Raw genomic sequence first — 18748 nt, 5'->3', positions numbered from 1 at the left:
AAGCCTTGAACTGCTGATTCAGTCTAGTATCTTGAATCGGTACGATCAGTATTCAGTTACGGTTCGTAGAGAGTTGACAAACATCTCACAGTTTTCGGACGACCAAGTTATATTAAACGACAGTTTTACGCTTAAAAAATCAAGGTGTGTATTAGTGAAATATGGAATATTATTCACGTAAATTTATAACGTAATTTGGCAGAGTATAATACGATACTTATGAAGAAAAAAATCGAAAATACCGTATTTTTAATTGAAGTTTTACTTAGAATAAAATAACAACTATGTAATTTTTTCCATATTAATTTTATTTGTCCAGCAACCGGGTTTCGTTGTAACCGACATCATCAGACTGGTGTGAAGCTGGACAAAATTCTATGTTATATACACAACAAGGCAGGAGTTTTACTAATTTTACATTTTACTTGTTTTATATGGGATTAACTAGTTTTTTTCCATAAGATAATTATATAAGGAATTTGTGGGGAATCGGGACTTTGTTTTTCCCCGATTTGGGGAAATTGACCTAGATATTTGGGGAATTCTGAAAATTGGCGTTGGCAACGCTGTACACAACACATATCCGCTCACTCCTTTCAACAACGTTATATATAAAAAATCGACAATTTTCAGTTGTGCATGTATTCGGAATGCCCAGAAAATGTACTAAACTTATCCTAGCAAAAGCGGCATATTTTTAACTAAATATTTACCTGCTACAGGGCCGAAAGAGAGTTTTTTGCATATTGAAGAAAAGGTATTGTTTAATTATTTTTTAAATGTACTAAATATTTTTCAAATAGAGAAAAAACATTCAGGTTTTACCTAAAAAGGTCTGTTGCACAGTAAAAATTTCAATAAATGGCTTGATATTTATTTTTAATACATTTTAGTACATTTATAAACTTTAAAAACGCTCTCCTGAAAAATTAAGTTTTATACGTGACGTTGTTGAAAGGAGTGAGCGATATCTATTCACAAATAAAGAAAAGTTTTATTACATTAATTATAGCTTACTTCATGATAATATCTTCTATCTTATCTTGCATAATAAACCATACATGAAATAATCTGACGTAAATATTTTTCTATGTCAATCAATCAAAACGTAAATAATAAATTCGCATGTCACGTTATCGCCATGGTAACATTATACTTAGGGTTCTCAAACTTTCGTGACGATTTTCTTCTTCTTCTTCAAATACTTGTGTACTGGCTTCTCATCAAAATATCCGATTATAATCTATTATAATTATTCATTAAGAAATTAATTTAATGATTTAAATTTTACTTACATACTGTAAATACGAAGTGAATAGTACACACGGTGTTTGAAAATGATGCGGAATGCATCGAAACACGTGTCACAATAGATTTGAAGAAATAGTGGTATTTACTAAGTAAAACTTTGAGTGTTTTTGAGTGTGTCCAAATACTAAAGTATTTGAACACACTCAAAATGTTGTAAAAAATTATATATGCCCAGACTTTTTTTTGAATTCTGTCCCATTAATATTCTTCGTCTATGATGAGATGTCAAAAAAATAAAAAGTAAAACTTGAATTAAAAATGGAAATAATAAGTTATTTTACACGAAAGGAGATAGAATTCTTCCATTATTGAAAATCCATATTACATGAAATAATAAAAAAAATAACCAACATTTTAAGTATGTCCAAATACTTGTTCACAAATCTGGATTATCTCCAATTAAAGGAGTTATTAATCATTTTATTTTTTGACATCTCTATATAGATAAAGAAGAATATGGAATAATATTGGTGAATGTTACACGTATATAAAGTGATCACTTAAGCCTCCTACAACGGTTGTAAGCCCCGCAAATGCATATTTTTCTTCATATATGTTGATATGTTAAAAAAATTATCAATATATATATATATATATATATATATATATATATATATATATATATATATATATATATATATATATATATATATATATATATATATATATATATATATATATATATATATATATATATATATATATATATATATATAAATATATTATATATATATATATATATATATATATATATATATATATATATATATTTAGAGTGCTTATGTTTTGTTTTAAGATGGGGTGTTGCTGCAAAATTGGTCTGATCCTTGCAGCTTTATTCGCTGGATGGATGGGATATACCGTTCAGAAGGTTTTCCAAGTGCCTCCATTACCTGAAATGGACCTAAACGAACATTGGGGACCAGGAAATCCCATAATGTCACCTGACAAATCCATAAAGCCTTTTAACATAAAGTTTGAAGATCAGGTGAGAACATGTGCATTTCTTTCATCTTGTTTTTTTTTGGTTGTTTTTTAATAATACTATTAGTAGCCTTAGAAAATTATTCTTGCCATGTACAATATTATATTGTACATAATACGGCTGTCCAAACTTAAAACACAGTAAGCGACATTTTTTTTGTAGAACGTTTTTTTTGCATTTTTGGACTAAATAGAGTCTACTTAGTCCAAAAATGTAAAATAAACGTACTACAAAAAAATGTCCTTTACTGTGTTTTGAGTTTGGACAGCCGAATAGGCAAGGAGATTTTATTTTATTTTAATTTTGAAAGGAGAATACAGTGTGTAGTATTTTTTTAAATACGACACCACAAAATCTAATAGATCTTTATGCCCTAGTAAATTTTTACATACTTTCCTTCGCACATTCTGTTTCCAATTTAATTTTTTTTTCTAAAATTGGACATAACTAACTAACTAACTAACCATCACGCCGCTTCCCCGCAGGGGTAAGCAGAGAGAATCGAACGCCACACCACTCTGTCCTTGCAAACATTCTTTGCCTCTTCTACATTCATGCATCTCCTCATACATACCCGACGATTATTACGACTCCTGACCCGGCCGCTTTCAAGTATTTGACATACCTGATTATGCCAAGTTTTCCTCGGTCGTCCTCTGCTTCTTTTTCCAACTACATTTGCCTTATAAATTTGTTTAACCGTTCTTTCTTCACTCATACGCTCCACATGTCCAAACCATCTCAACACACTTTTCTTAATTTAATCGATAATGCTTATCTCAGCCTTACATTCTTTCCTTATTTCATCATTCGAACATCTATCAAACATCGTTTTGCCACACATTCGTCTGAGGGATCGCATTTCGACTGCATTCAGTCTGCTTTCATCCTTCTTTTGCCAACTCCATGCTTCGCTTCCATACATAAGGGTTGGAACCAGAACTCCATTGTGTACTGCCAGTTTAACTTCCGCTGATAGATTTTTATTTGCTAAAACTGATTTTAGTGCACCATTCACTCTGTTCCCAGCATTCACTCTCCTTTCTATGTCTTACTATGTCCTGCACTAAATCAGGGACATCTTGTGATGACATCACATCACATTTCATCACATTCACAAACAGAGGTTTGAGTAATTTTAAAACGGAAGGGGTATTCTCAAAATGCTCTATTACCCGTAAAAATTGGGTCAGCGCATAGTTAAATTATGTTTTTTTAATGAAAATTCAAACAATTTTGAAAACTTTGGAAGAATAAAATGGCAGACAGGCTAATGCTTCTTGTCAGCTACTGCTTTTAAGCATTTCCTATATTTTAGATTGCATTATTTTTTCCCAGTTTCTATCATTTTCATTTAACATTATTCAAAATTATTTATTTTCTTTTCTAAATAGTTTCTGACTTACAAAGTCATCTAAAAACCACACACAAGCCATACGAAACCACTCGAAAGAGTCATCTTTAAATATCGTTTCAATAATGACTTTTTTTATTTTCTAGATGGTTTCTGACTTAAAAACTCGTCTAAAAAACACACGAAGCTACACGAAACCACTCGAAGGAGTTGCCTTTGAATACGGTTTCAATAATGACTATCTCAAAGAAGTAGTCGACTTCTGGAGTACCAAATATGATTTTAAAGGACGAGAAAAGTATCTGAATCAGTATCCCCAATTTGTGACAAATATTCAAGGATTGGACATCCATTTCCTGCATGTGAAGCCAAAGAGTGCCAAGAATTTGAAAGTTATTCCTTTGCTTCTATTACACGGGTGGCCCGGTAGTGTAGTGGAGTTCTACAAGATGATCCCAAGTCTGACTACACCAAAACAAGGAAAAGATTTTGTATTTGAAGTCATCGTTCCAAGCTTGCCTGGTTATGGATATTCTCAAGTAAGAAATTTTACTATTTCATAACTAACCAACTGTGTTCTACTCTCCTGGGGTAACCATGTTTTGAAATTCGGGTTCATTTAATTTGGTTTGGAAGGAACTCAAACTCAAATGGCAATGGGCAGGACATATTGCAAGACAAGACCCCGCAAGATGGACCCCAAGAATTTTACGATGGAGACCTTGGGAGAGCAAAAGAGGTGTTGGAAGACCCCAAAAGAGATGGTCTGACGTCATAGTTGCTGTGGGAGGTAAAAACTGGCTACAAGCAGCAACCTACTGGGGGAAATGGAAAGAAGGGGAAGATGCCTATATCCAGCAGTGAAAGACAGAAGGCTAAAGAAGAAGAAGAACTAATTAACTAACCATCACACCACTTCCTCGCAGGGGTAGTCAAATAAAATAATAGGCAAACCATCTTCTCACAAAATAACAATACAACAATGACTAAAATCTCCCCCCTGTTGTCCATGTTCCCATTAATAAAGAAAATAGTTACTACATTATATAAACGCAGTGTCATCTTGTTCGTTAACACATGAAGGAAAGGTCAGCCCTCCGCTTCAGATACCAATCCAGGGTAGTATTGAATAAATACTTGAGTGAAAAAAACAAGTTATATTTATTTGACCCCCCCTGGGAATCAAATCCTGGACTTCCAGTACGGTAGCCGAGGGTGTTGAGCATTTAACTATGGAGGCGGACAAATAATCGTAATCATTATCGGATAATCATTACCGATAAATTTCAGAAAGATGTTTTGAGATGGTTTGGACATGTGGAACGAATGAGTGAAGGAAGAACGGTAGAACAAATTCTTAAGACGAATGTGGTTGTTAATAAAAGCAGAAGAATAAAGAGGAAAACTTGAGTTTAAAAATCTATTGGTGAGATAAAAGAAGCTTTTTTTAGCACAAACTCTTTCATTTGTATGTGAGGTCTAAATCCTGGATTATAATCACATACTTGAGAAACGTCCAGAAATATCCTTTTCATTTTATTTTATAATTTATTAGTTAATTTTTTTTACATTTTGTGTCTGTCCAAATTTTTGACACACTAGAAATATTGTATTTATCTTGTTTTTATTTCACCGATAAATTACGTTATTGGAGAAAGGTTGTCATTTAATTTTACTTTTATTTTTTAATATATTCAGGGTGCATCGAAGATTGGGTTAGGCGACATCCAAATTGGTGTGATAATGAAAAATCTAATGGAAAGATTGAAATTCAATCGGTTTGTGATCCAAGGCGGCGATTGGGGATCTTTCGTTGGCTCCAACATGGCTACTCTGTTCCCAGACAATGTTATCGGATACCACTCCAACTTTGCCTTCGCCGGAACCGTCATGAGCTTTCTACAACACATTGTCGGGTCCATTTACCCACCTCTTATCATCGAGAAGAAGTTTGAATACAAAATGTACCCTGTGCTAACATTGCTGACCAAGATTCTAGAAGAATCAGGGTACTTTCATATACAAGCTACCAAACCGGACACTATAGGTAAGCCTGTGCATCTCTAAAATATATATTGCATCACATCACAATATTGCGAAAGTGGACAAGATATGTACAACATTTTTAGTGGGTAAAATACTTGTTGACATTAAGCGAGCAGCATTTACTTGTTGGTCAATTTTTTTTATATCGTTACATACATTTTTTCTTCTTCTTTTTTCCTTCTCCCTCTTTATTTAGGACTATGTCCTGTCATTCTACGGTCCGCTCCTGGGAGGTGGAAGACCAGCTATCTCTCCATCGTTTAGGAGGTCTTCCTGGGGGTCTGCTACCTCTTATACTAGTATCCTCACCACTCGATCAGAACTTGCTCTTCGTACATGATTTCTTCAGAAACGTCTTCTATTTCTATGTACTTATTTCTATCGCAGATTTTTCTTATTTCAGAGTTTCTTACTCTGTCGCGAAGTGCTTGGCCTGCAATGGGTCGTAGAGTCTTTGTTTCTTTTGTTTTAAGAAGGATTTACGTTCTCGCGGTGTCAGCTCTTGTTTCTGTGCCTAGTCTTTAAGTTAAATAAATTTTGAGACATGTTTTCGCCGCGCCAAAGATGAGATTTAAAGAATTTTTTTTTAAACAATGGCACTGAGTGATTATAAATTATCGAAAACATTTTAGTATTGAATTATTTATGTTTAAATCGCAGTATTTTTAGCATTTTAATCCCAAAAGTCCTGGTAGACAAAGGGATAAACTTTAAGGCCCAGTATTCGTCAGCTTAATGTTCTCTAAATCCAGGTAATATTTTACGCAATTGATTTTTATCTTGAAACACCGTTTTTGCATTGAAAAAATAAGTTTTTCTTCGAAATAATTATACGGTTATGAAAAAAAATAGTTCTTGAAAGGTTAGGAGTTAAAAGGTTAAAAAAAACCTTTTTTACATATGTTTGTATATTCTAAAAATAAAAAAAATATGCAATACACATTATTTTGAAAAATCGGGCTTGAAAAGACTTGTTAACTCTATGGCGGTCGGCTGGTGAGTTAATTCTGTGATGCGTTGTATCCCCTCAAACGATAATTCTACAAGATAAAATAAGATAAGATAAAATAAATTATCTGGTCAAATTATGAGCTTAAAAAATAAAAATGAAAATGGTATTTCTGGCGTTTCTCATGTGTGTGATTATAATCCTGAATTCGGACCTCACATACTAATAAAAGAATTTCTGCTCAGTAAAAAGCTTCTTTACATCTCACCAATAGATGTCTCTAGTGAAGTTCTAGTGATTCAAGAACAAGGTTTCTAAATTGGTTCATATATATAGAACTTCCAAGGATTTGAGTAGTGTGGTTGTCAATAATGGGTAGAATTGGTGAATGTTACACGTGTGTAAAGTGATCACTTAAACCAGCCTATGACGGTCGTCAGCCCCGTAAATGCCCAGACTTCCATATTCTTCTTCATCTTTGATGAGATGTCAAAAGGTAATATGATAATTCTACAAATTATTTTTTTGTTTGTTTCTTCTTTCAGGGGCTGCATTAGGTGATTCCCCGGCCGGGTTGGCTGCATATATTTTAGAAAAGTTTTCGTTTTGGACTAACCCTAGATATACTGCTTTAAAAAATGGCGGGATCACTAATAAGTTCGCACTAACGGAGCTTTTGGATAATGTTATGATTTATTGGGACAGTCAGAGCATCACGACTTCTGTACGCCTGTACGCTGAGGCCTTTAGTAAAGATCAAGTGGAACGAGGAATGGATTTGTGAGTATCAATCTCTAAATTATTTATTGATTTCATTCCACTTTGTGGAATTAAATGTTCTTCTTCTTCTTCTTCCGTTTGGTGTAGGCCTTGTGGCCAATTAGCCTCCTGCGATGTCGATTCCCAGCTGTCGATCCATCTCTTTGGTGGTCTGCCCGGGAGTCTTCCTTGGGGTTGGCCGTACAGTGTAATGCGGGGAGTCTGGATGGTTCCATTCTCCTCACATGCGCATACCATTGTCTCCTTCGTTGCCTTCCCCATCTAACGACGTCATCGATCTCGCATATATCCTTTATCCTGGCTTTTCTTATTCCTCTTGCCAGATATGCTTCTTAGAGTCTTCAGTGGGTGATTAATTGTATTTTTATTATCATTATCATTCTGTGTTTTTTTAAATAAGTAAATCTTGTATTTTTCATAAAAGATTTTAAAAAAATGTTTTATGATCCTGTAACTTAAAAAACATACCCAATACATGTCTGAAATAATTCACCTGCAGTTTTCATTATGTAATATCAAAATTAATTTGAGTTATCTCCATTTTTTATAGAATCCCGACAGAAGTTCCCACTGCGATTGCTCGATTCGAAAATGAAGTACTATTCTACTCGGAGTGCCAATACAAAACTAAGTACCCTAACTTGGTGCAACTATCAGATTTTCCCGAGGGGGGACATTTTGCTGCCTTCGAAGAACCCAAATCTCTTTCCGAAGATTTGTGGAAAGCTGTGGAAAAATTCAACGATTTCCACAAAAAGAAAGTTGACAAAAACGAACTGTGATATATTTACATATTTAAATTCACGCATTTATAAAACAATTAAATTAATTAGTTTTTCTATTTATTTATTTTTTGCATGATACGTCAATTCCTACTGCAATTGGAAATACCACACATAATTATCATCTTCTTTTAACAAGGGGTTCACATATACGTTCACTGCGTTCAATATATCATGATCAATCACGAGATGCTGACAAAAGTGTAATTTTCGAAATGCTTTACTTAAAATATGAAATAATATGAAAATTCCTTTTGTAATACAATAAATGAATAAATTTGTTTTTCAGAGGTTTATAAAATATGAAATAATATGAGAATTCCTTTTAATGATACTAGTAGGTACATAGTGTTTCTTTAGTTGTAGCATTCTTGCGCGACTCATGCTTATACTCGCTTTGAGACAAGCGAGTAGAAACATGAGTCATTGCGGGGGATAAAACTGACATATTTTTAAGTGTGTCCAAATCCTCAAAAACACAAATCTGAGTTTCTCTATCTACGAGTTATTTTAACATTTTTACCAGCCTATGACAGGTCATTAGCCATGTAAATGCCCATATTTCCATATTCTTCTTCATCTGTATTGAGATGTCAAAACATGTAAAAAAAAAGAAGAAGTGGAGACCCCAGATTTGTGAACAAGTAAATGGACACACTCAAAATGTTTATCATCACATCTTTATGAAAATATGTATATCGTAGTCATACAGGAGAATGTTACCAAGTGTATTATTTACAAAAAAGGGATCATTGACTATTTGATATCTTACTAGGTAAATATTGCCCTGGAAAAAATCCCAAAGGATTTTAAACTTGTAAGTATAATATATTGACTTGTTAAAAATGACTTAATTTCTCTAACTACCCATCTGATGACCTTTTGACAATTCCAAATATTGATGTGTCTTCCAGCTGGTCCCTCAAATGGAACACCTCCAAAATTTCAAAGGGAAAACATTACTCTCTCATTCAGCCTACTGTCCCGTCCCGTCTTTCTTTCTTTCCCGTCTTCTTTCCATTTAGGAAAATTTCGATGAACAAGAAAGATACATCCACCATTTGTCGAATGAGGATGGGTCATTGCTGTACGAGAGAGCACCTTGCGAGGTTTGGTGTCTTTGACTCCCCCATTTGCGAGTATCGTTTTGAAGAGGAAGACCTTAACCACATATTCTTTGTTTGCCCAATAAATGACCAAATGCCAATTTTTTTAAAACTCTGGCCCCGCTTATTCCCCTCCCTACAGATATCCATCTCATCCTGGCGAGCAGGAACCCAATTATGTACAGACTTTTAGTTGTTTTTTTTTAAATTAAATGGAATAAATTTATAGTTTAATAATAAGTCTATCATATTTTATAATAAACAATATTCAATTAACTTGACATTGGAAAATGCAATATATTTCATGTGCAACGCCATTCTATATTAAAAAAAAAGACTAACTGCATTGATGTTTATAATCTTGCCGAGCAAAAGTGACTTAAATGGCCCTCCTGAACATTTAACGTTTTGTTAGTTGGTCACATTCTCCTGTACGACTACGATATGTAAGTTTAACATTTCTAATAGTAAAATAATTCGAGTTTACCCTGTTTTTAAGGTTTCCTTTAAAATTCTGTGTAATCGATTTCTGTCGCAAAACATTTTTATGCATTCTGATTGTATAAAGAGTGTTTATACAGACGACATTCGTGCAACCCAGGTCAAATTCCAAAGATCCGTATTATTGTATAAAAATATATTTTATACGAGTGTTTCGAAACCGGAAATCTTTCAGCGGACATTATTACTTTATACACTGTATAGCATACATCATTCCTGTACCTGAAGCGGGGGGCTGATCACCTTTTCTTCATTCGTAAACGATCAAGATAACACTGCGTTTATATGATGAAGTGCCCTATGCACCATCGGATGCAGATAAGGGTTTGAAGAAGATGTAAATACACACATATATATGTATATATGTATATATATATATATATATATATATATATATATATATATATATATATATATATATATATATATATATATATATATATATATATATATATATATATTTATATATATATATATATATATATATATATATATATATATATATATATATATATATATATATATATATATATATGTATATATATATACATATATACCCTTTTGTGGTTGTTAATTATACTTAAAAGAACATCATTTTCCAAACATTGTTTTATTGATATAAAAAATTCCCATACTACAAACTAAAATAAAAAAAAATGATATTACATAATTCATTCTTCGCTTTTTAAAATGGAAAGTCATATATTCTTATTTGAGGGTAATCATTTTGAAATATTTCATGAAACAAATTGACGCACATATATGTAATTAATTATGATTAAATAAAGATATATGTGTCATTGTTTGAATTGCAAACTAGATGAAAGTACTATTTAATGACTTATTTTCTGACTTATTGACTGATTTTCCTCAAATAAGCATATACAACAAATTTCCGTTTTTCATCAAATATCAACAAAGAGCATTTTATTTTGTATTCTAAGACATAAGTTTGGACAAGTATCGATATAAAAAGTTGACAGTTTTTATTATAATGCTTTTAGATTGAAAACATGATCATCTAAATTTTACTCATGTGGATGAAATTCAATTATTGTAGAGATGCAGGGAATCAAAGAGATTGTTTTCTGTGGTACAGTTATTTTCTTCATATTGCAGTTTGGTCCATTACAAGGCGATTAATCGAGCTTTTCCTAGTTGAAAGAGGCAACGGGTTGTCTCGTAAGCAGTAACTGAGGGTCCCTTCGTTTGCCCTAATTGTATCAGCATAGCAGGAACTTGAGTATTGCAGTAATCGATGAGTTTAGGGATAGTACTATTCGTGGGAAGGTATTTCCGAGCAACCGTTGAATCGAATGATCCATCATCGAGAGCTATATTCAGCTTGGAATAAATGCAAAATACGTAGTCATGGATATTAGTATCTTTCGTAGAATAATAAACACCAGCGCGAGTTTCTTCTATGAGTGCCGAATCAGCTCCCGTCTTTAGCTGGCAGTACAATCGTAATTTCCGTAGAAAAGTCGTCTGTAAAAACGTCTGACTCTGCAAAAAAGATAAAAAAATATTATTTATACAAAACTGATATATGGTTTGTGAAGAAGATTCTTGAACTCTCCTTGTTACCCGACAAATTAGAGATGGATTTTTATTTTTATTTTATTTTTAATTTATTTAATATCGTTACATTTTTAAGTACAACATAATACATTTTCTATAACGTTTATACATATGGTAAACTTTTAGTTTTAGATTCGCTGTGCCTCTCCAAAAAAGAGACTGAGCTCTTGTGCTTGGAGAGGGACTTACACTCATGGTTTAATTTCTTGTATAATTAATGGTATAATAGTCTTTTTTATATATTTTTTCAAGATTTATATGTAATGGGCTTATATAATTTTTTTTGTAAAGAATTTTCATATTTTCTTTTTTTTTATTTATTTAGGAAGTTTATTGAAATATTTTATTTGGAGTTTAAAAATCATTTAAGAATCTCGAGGTTTAACTTTTTTTTTTTACTTCAAATATTTGTCACCCTTTAGTATTTGAAAAATTGCGGTTTTTTTATAAATGGTTTTTATGTTATAGATGCATTCAAAATGTGGTTTTAGCGAGGTATGTTCCTGAATTCATAGACAGGGAAAAGAACATATATGGAGAAGCTCTTGGTTGTAAAAGTGGAAGGGAAAAGAGTATAGGAAGACCACTACTGCGCTTAATCAACCAAGTACTGAAGATAACTGAAAATATCACTATCAATAATGCTAAGGACAGGGAAGTTGGAGTGAACTGAGAAACCTGAAGTTTCTAAAGGTTTATTATTCTCAGACATGCTGTATAAGACCAAGAAGGATGATATATCGCTCACTCCTTTCAACAACGCCATTAATTTTTCAGGAGATCGTTTTTAAAATTTAAGGATATAATAAAATGTGTTAAAAATTAATATCAAGCCACTTATTGAAATTTTTACTATGCAACAGATCTTTTTTGGTAAAACCAGAATGTTTTTTCTCCATTTGAAAAACATTTCGGATACTTAAAAAAATAATTAAACAATACTTTTTCTTCAAAATGCAAAAACAACTCTTTCTGCCCTGTAGCGGGTAAATATTAAGTTAAAAATATGCCGCTTTTGCTGGGATAAAGTACATTTTCAGGGCATTCTGAAAACATGCACAACTGAAAATTGACAATTTTTGATATGTGACGTTGTTGAAAGGAGTGAGCGATATGTATTTAAATAGTCAATGTCTTTACTGGTAAGAGTATATGTGGGTTTTTTAGGACTTTTTGATGGAGTTTTGAAATTTATTGCAGCGATCGTTATAAGGATTAATAATATTAAAGGACGAAAAGAAAAATAGAGTTGGGTAATAGCGATTGCCGAAGAAGCTCTTGGGTAGAAGGCATTTTAAAGAGAGGCAAAATAAGATTGGAATTTGTGGATCGATGTGTGGGAAGAAGAACAATGCCTTAGAGACTGGAAAATTGGAGGATCATATAACACGAGAAGGGTGATTTATTTAACTTTGACACTTTTTACAAAACTCGACGTGCCTGGGAAGTTGCTTGCCCATATAATATTTCACAGAACCTGTACCCCATTTAGTTATCATTAAGTTTATTATTACCTGGACACCGTTGGCACAAAAAACGCGCTTAGATTGGCAGAAATGAAGACTCTAAGAAGCATATCTGACAAGAGTCTACGAGACAGAGGAAGGAACGCCAGGATAAGTGAAAAATGCAACATCGAAGATGTCGTTAGGTGGCAAGGGAACGAAAGAGACAATGGAATGCGCATGTGAGGAGAATGAAACTATCCAGACCCCCCCTATATTGCACTTTATCAACCCCAAGGTAGACGACTACCGGGCAGACCACCAAAGAGATGGATCGACAGCTAGGAATCGGCTTCGCAGGAGTCTAATCCCTCTTAAAAACAGGCCACAAGGCCTATATCAAGAATAAGAAAAAGAAGATTTATTTCACTACTCCACTACTAGTACGGACTTACCCTAAGGTAAAATTTTATATTGAAAAAATATATAATATTTATACTTACGTATGCAACTCCAACAATACAGGCAACCAAAAGGAATAAACTAGCACCCTTCATTGTTAATTAGGGAGTAATAATAGTATCTCACAGTATATGTATGATATTGCAAAGAGTGAACTGCTTCATATAATTGTAAATCTTGCGACTTTTATAGGTACAATTACTTATTTTTTTGGTCCAAAAGTAAAAGCTTAAAAGAGTAAAAACTTTATTGCTTTCACTAACGTCATCAATAATTATGTAAAAAATGTATCGCATCGCTAATATGCATGTTTCAGAGATATGCCGTGGCTGTTTTGAGAAAAGGTTTGGCAGGAAAACTTAATTTAAAAAATCCCATTAAATTATAATAAATATATGTGCAAAATCAACACGATAAAACCAATTATAGTAGATGTTTAGGCGTATAGATAAAAATAATTTAATTAAATCGTCCTATAGAATGAATCACAAACATCGTATGATATAACTGAAAAATTCATTTACAACATTTTGAGTGTGTCCAAATACTTGTTCACAAATCTAGATTATCTCCCATTATAGGAGTATTTTTCATACTATTTTTTGACATCTCATCAAAGATAAAGAAAAAAAAATTAAAAAATCTTCATCTTTGATGAGATGTCAAAAAATAATATGAAAAATATTCCTATAACTGGAGATAGTCCAGATTTATGAACAATTATTTGGACACACTCAAAATGTTGTAAATAAATTATCTAGTCGAATTTTAAGGTAAAATGATTGAAAATGATATTTTCTGGTGTTTCTCATTTGTGTGATTATAATCCAGGATTCGGACCTCACACACTCATAAAAGAGTTTCTGTTAAATAAAAAGCTTCTTTTCATCTCACCAATAGATGTCTCTAGTTAAGTTTATTTGAGTAGTGTGCTTGTCAATAATGGGTAGAATTGATGAATGTTACACATGTGTAAAGTGATCACTTAAACCAGCCTATGATGGTCGTCAGTCCCGTAAATGCCAAAATTTCCATATTCTTCTTCATCTTTGATGAGAAGTCAAAAAAATAATATAAAAAAATTCATAATAATATTTTTCTTCTTTTTCTCAGGACACTGCGGCATATAAAAACAGTGTTTTCTTGATCATAATCTTTGATCATTAAATCCATAATGATAATGTGATCAGCCCTGCGCTTCAGGTACCAGTCCAGGGTAATATCAAATAAATATTACAGTAAAAAAAAACACTTAAATGTATTTTGACACCTATTATAATTGAACACAAATCTATTTGGAAACTCTATGATTACATACATTTAAATTAATTGCGTTATTTTAATCATGGACCTGATATTTTCCCCCAGTTTTTATTTTATTGTTTGAATGTCCTCTATTATTTTGTTGAAATAATAATTATTACATTCATTTCAAACAATTATATGTTGATTTTTACATTTCATATACTTTTCGTAATCTCTGTAAACTCTTGTCACCTTTAATATTTTGTATAATATTTATTTCTACCTTTATTATTGGATTATATTTATCTCGTACGAGTTTTCACAGATTGACGTCCTTTGAATATCATGTTGGGTATTGGTTGATTTAATTACAGACATAACAACTTCTATGGTTTCTTTAAAAGTAACATAATTTTTCCACCTTTCATTGGAATGGAAATTCATTCCAACTGTTTTTTAAATGCATAAATTATTGTTTGATATAAAGTTTTTTTTTTCAAAAAATAAAAACAGGCACAATATTTTGTTTTAGATAAGAGTATTTTGAAGATCCCTTGAAGTAGTATTTTATAAAATTGAGGCTAAATAAGTCATAAAAATTTATTCAAAGTATTATTATTCTGACTTTTATGTCTCTAAATTTATGGTGAATTATTTTATGATTCCCACTGTCGTCTTTTAAAAAAATTCATAAATTATTATCTGTTATAAAGATTTGATTTTTTTACGTAACAGTGTTCTGAAGTTCTCTTGAGGTAATATTTTACGGAAAAGACGAAATGTAATTGATCGAAAATGATATTAAAATTAGATTTTATTTTAGTACTGATATTTCTTACAAATATAAATAAATAACATGTGGAATAAACTATATAGTTTATTTCACATGTTATTTATTTCCAAGTCAGCCTAAATAGCTTAATGGACAGCACGCTCGGATACCGTTCTGGAAGTGCCGTGTTCGATTCGCAAGTAGAGGGGGGTCAAATAAATATAACAGATTTTTTCACTCTAATATTTATTCAATATTACTTTTGGCTGGTACCGGAAGCTGAGGGCTGTTGACCTTTCCTTCATGTTTTAACGATCAAGATAACACTGCGTTTATATGATGCAGTGCCCTATGCACCATTGGGGTGCGGGTTTGAAGATATTTTATTTCACCTGTGACCGGGTTTCGTCGTTACCGACATAATCAGTCTGGTGGGATAAAATTATATAGTTGTTATTATATTTAATTATTATAATTATTACTTTAAGTTGAATTCTTTAAACTATTGGTCAGTTATTTTATGATTCCCTCTCTTACTTAAGGTAAAATGAAAACCAATAAAATTTGTTCTTTTTTTGCAGTTCACCACTATTTAATAACTGTTTCTTATCAATCTGATTATTTTAAAATTTTGTATACTCAGTTGAGAATTTATAAACAGTTGTAGATTTTATTGCATTTATCTTTCAATTACTTGCATTATATATTCGAGTTCCCCTGTATTTAAATATTGCTTTTAAAAATATATATTTATATAATTTGTGTCGCAAAATCTTTTTATACATTTTTTTAAACATAAATAGTTTTTGTGCAAACAACGTTTGTGGCGCGGGTACGGAGGTCAAATTTCAAAGATCTAAATTATTTTAAGGCGTTGATACATTAAAAAAAACTCTTTTTTTAAAATCGAGCGTCGAAACGGGAAATCATTCAGTGGGCGTTATTACTTTATACACTGCATAGCTTTTCCCACTCTACCCGTGATGACTACTGTGGAGGTCATCACCAAAACGTTACATTTCCATTATAAATTATTTTAAGCAATCAGGAATTCTAGCTTGTAAAACTGTAATGTTTTGGTGGAATGTAATGATTTTATATTGGTTTAACAACGGATTGTTCAGGTTTTGTCGCAACTTTAATTAATATTTCGATAGAATACTGTAAAGTGAACAGAATTGCATTTAAAGGATTTTTATGCAACATTGGAAATGTAACTTTTTGGTGAGGACTTTCACAACTATATTTCTCAAATTTCAAAATTTGACAGAACCGCTTCTCCCCGTCTATGACAGCCAACCGTTATCTCTAATTAAGTATGTTCTATTATTATTTTAATTAATGTATTAAATGTTAATTCAAACACTGATTTTTTCAGCCTAATAAGCTGTATTATATTGTTAAAAAAGCACATTAAAAGCTGTCGTTAAGAGACAAGTAAGTGTTGGTTCATTTAAAATAATAAGTCAACCATAGTTAGTTAATTATAGTATAAATAGCAAAGTTAGTTAACATTCGTTTGAAAATGCCATAACTAGGTAAAACAACTGTCACAAAGTTGATTTTTATGTGTTTTTTTAAACAATAAAATAATATTATTTTTTGACATCTCATCAAAGATGAAGAAAAGTATGGAAGTCTGGGCATTTACGGGGCTGACGACCGTCGTAGACTGGTTTAAGTGATCACTTTACACACGTGTAACATTCACCAATTCTACCCATTATTGACAAGCACACTACTCAAATTCTTGGAAGTTCTATATATATATATATATATATATATATATATATATATATATATATATATATATATATATATATATATATATATATATATATATATATATATATATATATATATATATATATATATATATATATATATATATATATATATATATATATATATATATATATATATATATATATATATATATATATATATATATATATATATATATATATATATATATATATATATATATATATATATATATATATGAACCAATTTTGAAACATTATTCTTGAATCACTAGAACTTCACTAGAGACATCTATTGGTGAGATGAAAATAAGCTTTTTATTGAGCAGACACTCTTTTATTAGTATCGTCAGCCCCGTAAATGTCCAGACTTCCATATTCTTCTTCATCTTTGATGAGATGTCAAAAAATAATATGAAAATAACTGCTGTAATTGGAGATAATCCAGATTTTGTGAACAACTATTTCGACACATTCAAAATGTTGTAAATAAAATACAACTTACTACCTCAAACCTAGACTCAAAAGAATAGTGTTTGATTCAACATTTAATACATAAATTAAAATGGAGTTCTAGAAATTAAATGCTTAATCTTTAAAAATATTATTTTAATCTTATTTGCATATTTTAGAATCCCTACTCAATATCCTTACGCGATTGATCGATACGGAAACAAAGTATGTACAGTGCCAGATCTCTAATCAAAATATAAAGGGGAGTCGTTCAGATTACAAATTGTTCAGATTAAAAAAAAGAAATTTCGGTTCTTGGAAACGCTCTTTATTTTACATTTTTATTTAGGTTTTTCTTCTTTGCGTGCCTTTTCAAGGCCCCCCAACGATTGTGATCAACGTTTCAAAGGCTTCGCTGTCCTGCGCTTTCCGGAACAACTCCTTTTATCTTGGGATATATATTCGACTGGACTGGACTGGTCCAGACGCGAATGTTGTGAAGCCACGATGTCTATTTTCTCACAGTCCTTCTATCCTTGCCATCATGATGATTTGTAGAATGTAGTATTTCTCGGCACGAAATACGTGACCCAGAGATGAAATCGTCCGAACCTTGATATTGGACAAGAGTTCTCTGTGTGATCCAGCTCTTCTGAGAACTTCTTCATTTGTGACTTTATCCACCCAGGGAATACGAAGCATTTTGCGGTGAAGCCACATTTATTTAGGTACTAAATGAATAAATTTAACATTTTTATTTAAGCTTGAAAAAATCAGATATTTTCTTTTGAAGCAACTAACCTAACTGGTGTTCAAGGGCTAGAACACGCATTCGTCTCAAAATCATAAACTTCTCAGTGTTCTGGACGACTTCTTTACTCCAGTTAATGGTTATGTTAAAAGCTTTCACGGCTACAGAAGGTGGATTTTTTTTTAAACTGGCATCAGCTGAGCTGTAAAATCGTTCGTATTACAGTTAATTTCGGACTACGGAGCGTTCGGATTAGCAAGCTGGCATTGTAATATTCATCTTGTAGTCCCAAAACAAAACTAAGTATATACCGTAATTTGGTAAGTAAGTGTAAGTACAAGTAAGTGTGGTCTAATTATAAATAATAAGTCAACCATAGTCCGTTCAATTGGCGTACGTGTATAAAATGTGTTGATGTCTACAATTATTTTATCCTCTGCGTACCTTACGGGAAATGGCGTG

At 31.8% G+C, this 18748-nt stretch overlaps 2 protein-coding genes across 2 annotated transcripts; one reads left to right on the top strand and one right to left on the bottom strand.

Annotated features, from left to right (window-relative positions):
* The first annotated feature begins 16 nt into the window (after positions 1-16).
* Positions 17-8519, top strand: LOC148302304 (juvenile hormone epoxide hydrolase 1-like). The gene is made up of 6 exons (XM_088271809.1): positions 17-144; positions 2108-2299; positions 3797-4189; positions 5349-5697; positions 7191-7425; positions 7976-8519. The coding sequence occupies exons 2-6, from the start codon at positions 2108-2110 to the stop codon at positions 8205-8207; spliced, it is 1401 nt and encodes a 466-aa protein (XP_088127935.1). The 5' UTR covers positions 17-144; the 3' UTR covers positions 8208-8519.
* Positions 8520-10408: 1889 nt separating this feature from the next.
* LOC148302303 (uncharacterized) lies at positions 10409-13464 on the bottom strand. The gene is made up of 2 exons (XM_088271827.1): positions 13344-13464; positions 10409-11320 (listed from the first exon to the last, which is right to left on the bottom strand). Exons 1-2 carry the CDS (start codon positions 13395-13397, stop codon positions 10943-10945), a joined length of 432 nt encoding a protein of 143 aa, XP_088127953.1. The 5' UTR covers positions 13398-13464; the 3' UTR covers positions 10409-10942.
* Between the last annotated feature and the right edge of the window lie 5284 nt (positions 13465-18748).

Source organism: Brachycentrus maculatus, unplaced genomic scaffold (genome assembly GCF_059751285.1).
Source record: "Brachycentrus maculatus isolate JH-2025_06_01 unplaced genomic scaffold, ASM5975128v1 h1tg000463l, whole genome shotgun sequence".
Taxonomy (NCBI): domain Eukaryota; kingdom Metazoa; phylum Arthropoda; class Insecta; order Trichoptera; family Brachycentridae; genus Brachycentrus; species Brachycentrus maculatus.
Note: the sequence above shows the minus strand (reverse complement) of the source record. Positions and strands in the feature narration are given on the sequence as shown.

What these genes read in the sequence shown, in the direction of transcription:
- LOC148302304 (XM_088271809.1), top strand. Translation starts at nt 2,108, where the DNA reads ATGGGGTGTTGCTGCAAAATTGGTCTGATCCTTGCAGCTTTATTCGCT. An exon ending in CTGGTTATGGATATTCTCAA is followed by an intron (nt 4,190 to 5,348) that starts GTAAGAAATTTT and finishes TAATATATTCAG; the next exon opens with GGTGCATCGAAGATTGGGTT. An exon ending in GTGGAACGAGGAATGGATTT is followed by an intron (nt 7,426 to 7,975) that starts GTGAGTATCAAT and finishes CATTTTTTATAG; the next exon opens with AATCCCGACAGAAGTTCCCA.
- LOC148302303 (XM_088271827.1), bottom strand. Translation starts at nt 13,397, where the DNA reads ATGAAGGGTGCTAGTTTATTCCTTTTGGTTGCCTGTATTGTTGGAGTT. An exon ending in GTATTGTTGGAGTTGCATAC is followed by an intron (nt 11,321 to 13,343) that starts GTAAGTATAAAT and finishes TCTTTTTTGCAG; the next exon opens with AGTCAGACGTTTTTACAGAC.